Source organism: Sapajus apella, unplaced genomic scaffold, assembly GCF_009761245.1.
Source record: "Sapajus apella isolate SASKATOON/1434 unplaced genomic scaffold, GSC_monkey_1.0 scaffold127, whole genome shotgun sequence".
Classification (NCBI taxonomy): domain Eukaryota; kingdom Metazoa; phylum Chordata; class Mammalia; order Primates; family Cebidae; genus Sapajus; species Sapajus apella.
Window position 1 is genome coordinate 369,129 of NW_022437067.1, and position 11,477 is coordinate 380,605.

An 11,477-nucleotide genomic window follows, 5' to 3' on the forward strand; every position below is an offset into this window, starting at 1 on the left:
AGAGCCTCCAGCACGGCCTCCGCACAGCCTACAGCACGGCCTCCACACAGCCTCCAGCACGGCCTCCACAGAGCCTCCGCACGGCCACCAGCACAGCCTCCACAGAGCCTCCGCACGGCCTCCAGCACGGCCTCCTGTCCCAGGTGCACAGCCTGCAGGCCGGCTGGGGACGGCTGCACAGGACTCACCTCCAGCTCCTCCGCGGTCACGATGCCGTCGTGGTCAGAGTCGATGAGCTCTTCAAACTCCTTCTTTCTGTCTCTCACCCAGTTGTCGTCCATGTCCTGGCCCTGCTGGTTCTCCACAGTGCCCACGGGCAGGGAGATGAACTCGGGCAGAGAGAGCTGCTTGTCGCCATCCTGATCTGTGAGGCGGGAGCGGGTCAGCTCACACCCGGGACGGGGCTCCCACAGGACCCGCCCGACCTCCCGCCACGACCGGCCCCTGCCGTTGGCCGCCGGGCTGGGCCCCGCCTCACCCAGGTCCCGGACGATCTCCTTCACCATGAACCTGAGCATGCCCCGGCTGTGCTCTGGGTGGAGGAATGACAGGAACTCTGGCTCCGTCAGCAGCAGGTCCGCGGGGGGGGCTGTCCGCCTGGTACCAGCGGTCCTTCAAGTTCTCCAGGACTTCCTGTGCTGAGAGGGGCACAGCCTGTGGGCATCGAGGCAGACAGACGCCCGCACGCAAATCCAGAAAGTTACAAGAGGTGCTGCCTGAACTCAAAGGCCAACCCCCGGGACACAGCTGCCCATGAGACCAGAGTCCCACCCTCCAGGATTCACAGGCTCCCCACACGCAGCCTGGGCCCCCAAGACACAACCCAGACTCCCCACAGGCCGGATCCCCAAAGACATTGCCTAGACCTTCCAAGGTATAACCCAGACCCCCCCACACACAGCCCAGACCCCCAAAGACAGCCTGATCCCCCATCCCAGATCCCCTAATACATGGATGGCCCTGACTCCCCATGGACACAGCCCAGACCCCCAAGACAGAATCTGGACCCTCAAGATATGGCCTGGACCCACTATACATCCCAGGCCCCCCCAACCCAGCCCAGACATCCCAAGACATGGCCTGGACCCCCCACAACCCGGACCTCCCAAGACATGGTCCAGAACCTTCCCGTGGCCCAGACCCCCGCAAGACATAGCTCAGACCCCTTCAGGCCTGGCAGCCCTCAGGATGGGCCAGGGCCTCGCCCCTCACACCTGCAGCTGCCCCCAGGAGGAGTGGAATCACCCAGGCTGAGGCATGCACCCACCAAGGGGGAAGGAAGGCACCCTCTTCCGTTTCCTTCATATGTGACGTCACAGGCAGGAAAAGTTTCTAGAAATGACTGAGATGGGGCTAAGCTGAGCATCCCGGGAACCTCCTGGCTGGGGCGTGGCGCAGCCTCCGTGTGTGTGGCCTTTGCTCTCCCGCTGTGCTCACCCAGCCCCGTCCCCTCTCGCCCCGAGGTCCCCACGCACCCCGAGGGCCTGTCTTGGTCTCCAGGGCAGAAACACCACCTCACCATGGTCAGTGGCTCAGCCCAGCGAGGGAGGCCCGGCTACAAACCCGGCAGCCTCTGGGTAACGGTCGCTGCAGAGGACGAGGCCCAGCTGCCATCACATCGTAACCCTCTGAACCACCTCCTGCTACGTGACAAGTTCACTAAAAGGAAGAGGAGAGTGAGGGGCGGCGGATCTGGGATGGATGGAGGAGCAGGCACAGGTGCCTGGAACAGCCGGCCGGGAGGCGCCTTCTCCAGCACAGGATTCTCATAGCCACTCGGGCCCAGCACCGACCTCGGGCCCCGGAGAAGCCGCGGGTCCCAGCACCCCCCTACAAGCTAGGTCTCTGCTGCTGCTGTTAGTAACAGATCTGCAGAGACTGTCCTGGATCAGGGAAGATCAATGACCACTGTCCCTGTGGGAAGGGGACACAGACCCTGGGAGAGGCAGTGGATGGAGGCAGGAGACGGGGTGACGCCCACCTGCCACACCTGCACCACAGCCTCCAGAGTCACGTGAGGACAGCAGCCCAGGATTCATGCCGTGGGCTACACGTGGCCCTTGAAGAAGCCACGCAGGAGAGAGGTGGGAGGTTGCAGGGGAGGTGTCGGAGGTCATGGGGTATGGGGCAGCACCTGCCAGGGCTTCCCAGCATCTCCCTTCAGGACCCAGCAGCTGCTCTTCCTGATCCAAAAGCGAAATACCTGAAGGGCAAAGGGGGTCCTAAGCAGCCTAAGGTCGGGGAGGCAAAGGCGGACCAGACACGGTTGAGCAGGGACAGGCACCTCAGGGTGCACGGGGACCCCCAGAATGCAGAGCAAATTCTAAATACACCTCTGCTGAGCCCAAAAGGAGAACGGCGGCTTCACAGAGATGCCACAAAGCTCTAGGTCCAGGTGGGACGTGTCCTGGGCAGAAGAGACCCAAATAAAACGGCACCCAGGAAAGACAGACACAATAGGAGTCGGGGTGCCAGCGCAGGCACGGGCCTCCCACCCGGCAAATCGCCGGCAGGCTGGACTTGCTGCGCAGAGCTCACCAGCGGGACGAAGGTGAAACGCAGGGCCAATGTGGAGCGCCAATTGGGCACGGTGAGGAAAATGGGAACCACTCTTCAGAAAGGAAACACTACTGTCCAGTGTGGCCGGGGACAGGGGCTCCCAGCACCTAGGAGGCCGAGGTGGGCAGATCCCTTTAGCCAGGGGTTTGAGGCCAGCTTGGCACACAGGGAGATCCTGTCTTTTAGTTTTGGTCTTTTTAATGTCTAATTTGTATGATTTAGAAAGGACAGGACCAAACTCCAGGTGAGCACACACGAACTGGAAGAGGGCAGGCAGAGCCAACAGGCTTGAAAGGTCTCCACGTCATTCTAGAAGGACAGGGCAGGCCACTCACACCCACACCCCGGGGCAGGGGGAGGCTGAGGCGGGCGGGTCACTCACACCCACACCCCAGGACAAAGGGAGGCAGAGGCGGCGGGTCACTTAAACCCTCTCAAACCCCAAGAGTTGGAGACCTGCCTAGGTGACATGGGGTGACCGCATGTCTACAAAAAATACGTATTTTAAAATCAGCTGGGCCTGATGGCACCCACCGGTGGTCCCAGTTACTCAGGAGGCCGCCCCCATGGGGGCTGGTCACATGATATGGACCATTCCTGGCAGGGACCCGTCTTATAACTTTATTTTTCTATTCTCCTAGGAGAACAGATTGAACCCAAGATGTGGAGATCACAGTGAGCTGACATCGTGCCACTGCACTGCAGCCTGGGCAAAAGTGAGACCCTCCCTCCAAAACGGTAACAAGCTAAAAACTAAAAAAAGAGTCAGTTAAGCCTAGGTGCAGTGGCTCACGCCTGTAATCCCAGCACTTTGGGAGGCTGAGGTGGGCAGATCACTTGAAGCCAGGAGTTTGAGACCAGCCTGGCCAACATGGCAAAATCTGTCTGTAAAAAAAAATTTAAAAATTAGCCAGGCAGGGTGGTGGGCGCCTGTGGTCCCAGCTACCTGGAAGGCTGGGGTGGGAGGCTCACCTCAGCCTGGGAAGTCACGGCCGCAGTGAGCCAAGATTGCGCCACGGCACTCCAGGCTGGGTAAGAGAGACAGTCTCACTAAAAAAGAGAGGTTAAGAGGTGGTTTGACGTCAGCCCCTAGTAAGGAAACGTCTGACAGGCTGAGCAGGCACAAAACATAAAGGTGTAAGATAGCCCAGCCTGCAAGGAACGGCCGCGTATCAGGTCACCAGTCCCGTGGGGACCCAGGTGCCATGCAGGACAGCAGAGACACCACCCCACGAACCAGAGCGGTGATGGAACTGGCAGGCACCTCCTCAGACTCCCCGCAAAGTCCCAAACCAAACCAGAAAGTGAGCGTGCCGGGTAAGGGCACACAGAGCCCCAGGGGAGTGGCAACCGTGGTACCCGCTCCGCTGTGCACCACCACGGCACTGGCAGGGCTGCTGCCTGGACAGCTCTCCTGGAACTGGCCCTGTGCAGGGTGGTGGGCTCTCCTCTCACCCGCCCTTAACCCAGGTGCCAGGCCCCACCTCGCTCCACCCTCTTCACACAGAGGTGCCAGCTCGGACCCAGCCAGGGCTGAGGATGCCCTGCAGGCCAACGGCCGTGCCCCCGACACAAAGAAGAGCCTCTCCCTGGGACCTGACCACTTCCCCGGTGAGCACCTGGTGGCCACACAGGTGTCTCAGCAGACCCCAGACCCCAGACCCCAGGGCCAGGCCCTCAGACACAGGCCGTTCCCTCTCCCTGGGAAACCCCGCCTCACGTGGCCTTCAGAGCATCAGGCAGGGCCCAGACTCACGGCCTCAGGTTCTCTGTAGGAGCTAACTGGATAACCGCCACGATGGTGTCGTGACCAGCAGAGAGTGTGCTGAGAGCGGCCGGGCACGGCTCACATGCTCCCCACCTGACCCCTGGGCGCCGCCTGGGCCAGCAATGGCTTCTTCCCTCCTCACGGCCACCACCACCCATGTGGGGATACACAGGACACGCCTGCACATGTGCATACACAATGGGCGTGATGCAGACACGTGTGCAGATTTACCACACGTACCCACCAGCACACGGCTCACTCACCTGCATGTATACCGATGAGCACACGGCACACTCATGTACCCACGAGCACACGCACACTCACCGCATGTACCCACGAGCACACGGCTCACTCACCTGCACGTGTGTAACCACAAGCACATGGCACACTCACCTGCATGTGCCCGCGAGCACACGGCTCACTCGCCTGCACGTGTGTAACCACAAGCACATGGCACACTCACCTGCATGTGTACCCACGAGCACACGGCGCATGCACGTACCTACGAGCACACGGCACACTCACCCGCACGTGTGTACCCACAAGCACATGGCTCACTCACCCCATGTGCCCGCGAGCACACGGCTCACTCGCCTGCACGTGTGTACCCACGAACGCACGGCACACTTACCTGCATGTACCCACAAGCACACGGCACACTCACCTGCACGTGTACCCACCAGCACACGGCACGCTCACCTGCACGTGTACCCACCAGCACACGGCACGCTCACCTGCACGTGTACCCACCAGCACACGGCACGCTCACCTGCACGTGTACCCACCAGCACATGGCATGCTCACCTGCACGTGTATACCCACGAGCGCATTCACTCACCTGTACGTATGTACCCACAAGCATACGGCACACCCACCTGCATGTACCCACGAGCACATACACACTCACCTGCATGTACCCACGAGCACACGGCACACTCACCTGCATGTACCCATGAGCACACACACAGTCACCTGCATGTACCCACGAGCATATGCACACTGACCGCATGTACCCATAAGCACACGCACTCACCTGCATATATGTACCCACAAGCACATGGCACACCCACCACATGTACCCACGAGCACACACACTCACCTGCATGTACCCACGAGCACACGGCACACCCACCACACGTACCCACGAGCACACACACTCACCCGCATGTACCCCCGAGCACACGGCACACCCACCGCATGTACCCACGAGCACACGCACATGGTGCACTCACATACACACAACACGCACGCAGGAGATGCCTGAGACCCGTGTGGCAGGAGCCCGGTGAGCACTCACTTTCCTCGTCCACTTTGAGCTCCTCGTTGAGTCTGATGGCGTCGGCGACCTCCTTCTCGCTGTGACCTTTACTCGCCAAAAACCTCACTTTGTACTCGTCCCATGACACGTGGCCTGGAAGAGCAGGTCATACCTGTCAGGACGTCTGACACTGAGCTCAGCTGCCTTTTCAGCGGAGACGGGGTCTCGCTCTGCTGCCCAGGCTGGAGGCAGCAGGATGCCAGTGTCTGGAGCCCTGGGGCCCAGGCCAGCAGCCCGTGCCCGCCTCCTCACCTGTGAAGCCAGCTGGGAATGTCTGTGCCCAGGGCCACTGAGAGCCACAGGCAGCACCAAGTCCTGAGCGGCGCCTTCCGTGGCCACGCCCAGTGCTCAGTGCACATTTTCCTCACCAAGCCTCGGGCATCAGGAACCCAGCTTCCGCATACCCCAGTGTACCCCACCACACCTCGGGCCTCCAGCTGACACTTCCCCACTGCCCTTCCCTCAGACCAGGCCCGTCTGCCCTCCAGGTCCCCGGCAAGGCCCACGGCCCTGCCTGCCCTACCCGCCCTGCCCGCCAGCCTGGCTGCGGTACCGTCCCCGTCGGGGTCCACGGCTCGGAAGTGCATCTTGCTCTCCTCCATGGCCTCCTGGAAGTGCTCGGCCGTCTTCTCCATGATCCAGCGCTGCATCTCCTTGGCGCTGATCTTCCGGTCGCTGTTCACATCTACCCTGCAGGCAGCACGTGGGCAGGCGGCCATCAGACTGGCCCCAGGACTCCACGTAGTGTGAACCCATCCCCAACAGCGAAGGCTCCCTGGAGCGCCACGAGAAGTGTCCGGGACATGGGGGCTCGTGGAGGCTGGGGCCGTGCCAGACACACTGGGGAAGGTGGTGCCACAGTCCCCGCCCCGGGGAGACACAGGGCACTGGGGAGGTGGGTGCCACAGTCCCCGCCCCGGGGAGACACAGGACACTGGGGGAGGTGGGTGCCACAGTCCCCGCCCCGGGGAGACACAGGACACTGGGGGAGGTGGTGCCACAGTCCTCGCCCCGGGGAGACACAGGGACCCTCCCACTCCGTCACAAGTACAGAATCACTGCCAGATCCCTCTCTCCAACGGCTCCGGCTTCACTTTTATTTATTCATTGAAACGGAGTCTCACTCTGTCACTGGGCTGGAGTGCAGTGGCACAATCTCGGCTCACGGCAACCTCTGCCTCCCGGGTTAAGGGATTCTCCCACCTCAGCCTCCCAAGTAGCTGGGATTATAGGTGTGCGCCACCACACCCAGCTAATTTTTGTATTTTTAGTTTAAATGGGGTGTCACCACATTGGCCAGGCTGGTCTTGAACTCCTGACCTCAAGTGATTCCACCCACCTCGGCCTCCCAAAGTGCTGGGATTACAGGTGGAGCCACTGGGCCGGGCCCACGTTTTATTTTAGATGCTTCAGGTAGGCCAGATGCCGTGGCTGAGAGGCCGAGACGGGCGGATCACTTGAGCCCAACAGTTCAAGACCCGCCTGGGCGACACAGGGAGGCCTCATCTCTCCAAAAAGCAATTACAAAACCTCGCCAGGTGCAGTGACAGCGACCTGTGGTCTCAGCTACTCAAGAGGCTGAGGTGGGAGGACTGCCTGCACCTGGGACGTGGAGGCCGCAGTGAGCTGTGATGGTGCCACTGCGGCCTGGGCGACCGAGACCCCAACTCAAAACAACACAACACAAAATCCTTCCTTCATATACGTGTAAAGTTACAAGACTTAGGAGGAAGACCATGTGGGGACTTGGCACTGTGTCCAAGGATGGAAGAAACCACAGACTTGGGGAACCAGGACACAGAACGGAGACGGCGGCAAGCACAGGCCAGGAGGCCACTTGGTCCCAGCCTCACAGAGCTCAGCTTCAACGTCACATGCCTCCCAAGCTCGAGCTCACCTGCTGGAAACTCAATCCCCAGGGCAGCAGCGCTGGGAGGCGGAGCTCTGAGAGGGGAGGGGTCTCCGGGGCTGGGCTGGTGCACTTGCCAGAGGCATCCCAAGAGGAGGGTGCCCCGGCCCCTCGCCAGGCGTGTGTGGTCGGGGACCTGGGCCAGGTCAGCTTCATGGTACCGAGCTCTGGCCCCCGAGAGGGCAAGGGGAAGACCCCCAGCACCCAGACCCCAGCTTCCAGCTCCGGCCAGGGGCCAGGGCTCACTGGAAAGGCGGCTGCTGTGCACGGGGCAGGTGCAGGCCAGCCTGGAGCATCTCACGGTGCCAGGAAGCAGGGAGGCAAAGTGAGCTCAAAAGCCAAAGACACAAGAGCCACAGCTCCCGACAGCCAAAGCCGACGCCGCACAAGCAGCACAATCAGTAGTGCTGGGCCCAAAGCATGCAGCAAAGTCCACGCCACAGGACGCAAACCCACGAGGGGCTGGGCGCTGTGGCCACCCCTGTGGTTTCAGCACTGTGGGAGGCTGAGGCGGGAGGATCACTCGAGCCCAGGAATTCGAGGCCAACCTGGGCAACATAGCGAGACCCTGTCTCTACAAAACAATTTAGAAGTTGGCTGGGTGTGGTGGTGCACACCTGTGATCCCAGCTACTTAAGACGCTGAGGCAGGAGAATCGCTTGAGCCCAGGAGCTGGAGGCTGCAGTGAGCTGAGATCCCACCACTGCACTCCAACCTGGGCGACAGAGCGAGACCTCAAAGCAAACACAGACACAAAAACAAATGGAGCCCAGACTGAAAGGTAAATGCACAGGGAACAGAAAACCACAGAGTCCACGTGGCTGTGACACTCGGCCCACGGGAGGGGGCATCACCGGGACCCGGTCCCGGACGCCAGGGAGGGAGGGGCGGGGACACGGATAGAGACAGCTCCTCAGGGAGCCGCCCACAGATGCCCTGCTCAGGTCACCCAGGTCAGCATCCCCAGGGGTGCCACGTGGTGTCCGGGACCCCCTAGGACAGGGCACCTCCCCTCTGGGTGTTCTTTCCAAATCCCTCAGCTCCGTCCAGTCAGGAAGAAACACACCCCACGAGCCCAAAGGGGGACACCCTAGAACCTCCTGTGCAGCCCTCCTCGGCACTGTTACGTCCACCAAGAAACGGGGGAGTCTCAGATGCCGTCCCTGCCCAGAGGAGGCAGAGGAGACCGGACGGCTGAGTGAACGTAGGTCCTGGCGGTACGGGGCCTGCACAGAAAGAGGGCGAGAAGGGAACCCCGTGCTCAGGAGTGAAGTCACTGCTCAGTGCTCGTGTCAGGGAGACCCACTGCTTTTCCCACTCCCCGCACCCCCCTCCTCAAACGTGATGGATCAGCATCTCCTTACAGGTAACAAAAAGAAACGCCGGTCCTGCTGGAGACGTACTGAGCAGATGCCTCGACTCCCCTCGCCAGGCGGGCAGCCCACTCCCAGCACCGCGCGGGCAGGGACGCCCCCCACCACCCGCCCAGTGACACCCGAGCCAGGCCTTTGTGAGATCATGGGTGGTGATGCTGACAGACCCGGGGAGCACCAGCAGCCTCTACTGAGTAAACACAGGCCACACATAGAACCCTGAATCATGCCATCTGGGGAGAGGGGCAAAGGGACGCCATGCCCAGTGCCCAGGTCCTGCGGCTGGCACCACGCCTCCCTCCCACCAGCTCACCTGTGCTCCGCCCAAAAGCCTGGATCCTCAGCCCAGGTCCCTGGCACAGCCAGGCCCACCCCAGCCCTCAGCCGGGCCCCTCCCCACCCTCAGCAGGGCCCCGACACGGGCCAACCCTCACTCCTTCCCTACCTGCACCTGCTTCCCTGGGCCCCAGCCCTGCCCAACCCCCTGGCTCACCAGCTCTGCCACCTGCCCCTCTGCACATTGGCCCTGGAGCACCAGGCTCTGCAGAACAGTGAGGCCGGGGCTGCCTCCATATGTCCTGCAGGCCCCAGAAACCCCATGGTGTTCTCTCACCTGCACCCTGGCTCCCTGCCCAGCACTTCAGCTGGCCTGGAGGACTTGAGGGCATGTCCTGACCCTGCTCTGTGGCCAGGCATCCTCCAGGGGTGAGGCCAGCACTGAGTGCGTGTGGGTTCCAGGGCCACCCCGCAGGGCACCCCGGCTCTGCCGGAGGACCTGGCTCTGGGGGTGACTGGTCAGGTTGACCCATCTTGGGCCCCTTATACCAGGCTCCTGAGACTGGGGGACGTGGTCGGGGAGAAAGCTCAGCACTAGGCACAGAGACAGCAAGAGGAGCTTGGGGACTCAGCAGGGCAGGGGCGGTGACAGCCCAGGATGGCCACAGGCGCAGCACAGCTCTGCTCCTGACCAGGCCAGCAAAACAAGCCAACCCCACACTCCCCACGTCTGCGTGTGACACGCTCCCCACCCGCGTGTGGCAGGGACTGCAGACACCCAGGGTAGAGGGCGTGCCAGGAGGAGCCCAGTGCTCAAGGCACCAGCTCTCCAGCTGCCCGTGGCTGCCCCTTGCACCTCAGCCAGGCCTTGTCTAGCTGGTGCTGCCGCCTGCAGAGGCTGCCCGTCTGCCCCTCAGCACAGAGGACGCTGACCACATGGTGCCGGTGGGCGCCTGCTGCTGCTATCCTAGGGATGGCCAAACAGGCTGACTCTGGCCTCTCAGCCCCAGAGGACCCAGGGCATTCGAGGAGCAGCTCCAGGCTGCCAGCACAGGCCCTGGTGCAAACAGCAGGCTGGGAGTGCCACTGATCATGGGCACGACTTGCCAGCCCGGCAGGTCCCAACGCAGGGCCCAGCGCCCCCCACCACGCAGAGCTGGGATGGGCCCACGCGGGCGACGCCTACTTGGAAAAGATGACCATCAGCTTCCTCCGGCTCCGCCGTGGCTCCGTGTCCTCGTCGAAGCCCCCCAGGTCTTTGCCCAGGAAGACCTCTTGGTGGAAGTCCCGGTTGAGGTGCCCGTCCATCTCCAGCTTCACGCCGTTCAGGTGGTCCGGGGGCAGAATCTCATTCTCCTCCCTGTTGGCCGCTCTATCCCGAGTGGACGTGTGGTTGGCGGGTCTCGCAGACGCGTCCATCAGAAGGACCGCCCCCAGGAGCCAGAGGCAGCGCGGAGCCAGGCCCACCAGGGGACCCCACCTGGACGCCATCGCCACCCAGGGCCGGGTGCTGGGAGGGGCAGGGGCAGGGGCAGAGGAGGATGTGAGGTCTGGCTCCAGTCCAAGCTCCAGGCACTGAAGAGGGCTGTGTCCCCACAACAGCCACAGGCTGTGGAAGCCCACAGGGCGAGCAGCTCACGGTCTGCGGAGAAGACAGACACGTCATTAGTGAGACTTCGTGTGCCCTGAGCACATCCATTCCGCAACAGGAAACACATCCTTGGTTTACAGGCTCCAGACCACACAACGCATCTTTCTCTCGTCTGCGAGTTCTTTCTTTTTTTTTTTTTTTTTTTTTTTTGGAAACAGGGTCTTGGTCTGTCGCCCAGGCTGGAGTATGGTGGTGATCACAGCTCACCGAGATCTCCAACCCCTGGGCTCAGGCGATCCTCCTGCCTCAGCCACCCAAGCAGCTGGGACCACAGGCATGCACCCCCACACCCGGCCAACTTATTATTATTTTATGTTTTGAAGGGACAGGTCTTGATGTACTGCCCAGGCTGGTCTCAAACTCCCGGCTTCAAGCGATCCTCTTGCCTCAGCCTCCCAAGGTGCTGGGATTACAGGCGTGAGCCGCTGCACCTGCTCTTTTTACCCTTTTTACAGACACTGAGTTTCCAACTCCATCTCTCCACATGGTTTCACCCTGTTGGCCAGGCTGGTCTCACACTCCTGACCTCAAGCGATCCTCCCACCTCAGCATCCCAAAGTCCTGGGACTACGGATGTGAGCCATGGGTACCTGGCCTGATTTTGTCTTTTTTTTTTTTTTTTC

General features: G+C 61.6%; 2 protein-coding genes across 2 annotated transcripts in view; both read right to left on the reverse strand.

Annotated features, from left to right (window-relative positions):
- The window catches only part of SDF4 (stromal cell derived factor 4), a 43,799-nt gene that overhangs the window by 30,557 nt on the left and 1,765 nt on the right, over positions 1-11,477 (reverse strand). The window contains 6 exon segments of the mRNA XM_032262001.1: positions 6-364; positions 479-587; positions 589-638; positions 5,625-5,738; positions 6,199-6,335; positions 10,390-10,845. Coding sequence (XP_032117892.1) covers positions 6-364; positions 479-587; positions 589-638; positions 5,625-5,738; positions 6,199-6,335; positions 10,390-10,694 — 1,074 coding nt within the window. The 5' untranslated portion in view covers positions 10,695-10,845.
- C1QTNF12 (C1q and TNF related 12) overlaps positions 10,839-11,477 on the reverse strand; it is a 16,553-nt gene continuing 15,914 nt past the window's right edge. Inside the window, 2 exon segments of the mRNA XM_032262003.1 lie at positions 10,839-10,845; positions 11,199-11,203. Of these exon segments, the coding sequence (XP_032117894.1) occupies positions 10,839-10,845; positions 11,199-11,203 (12 nt within the window).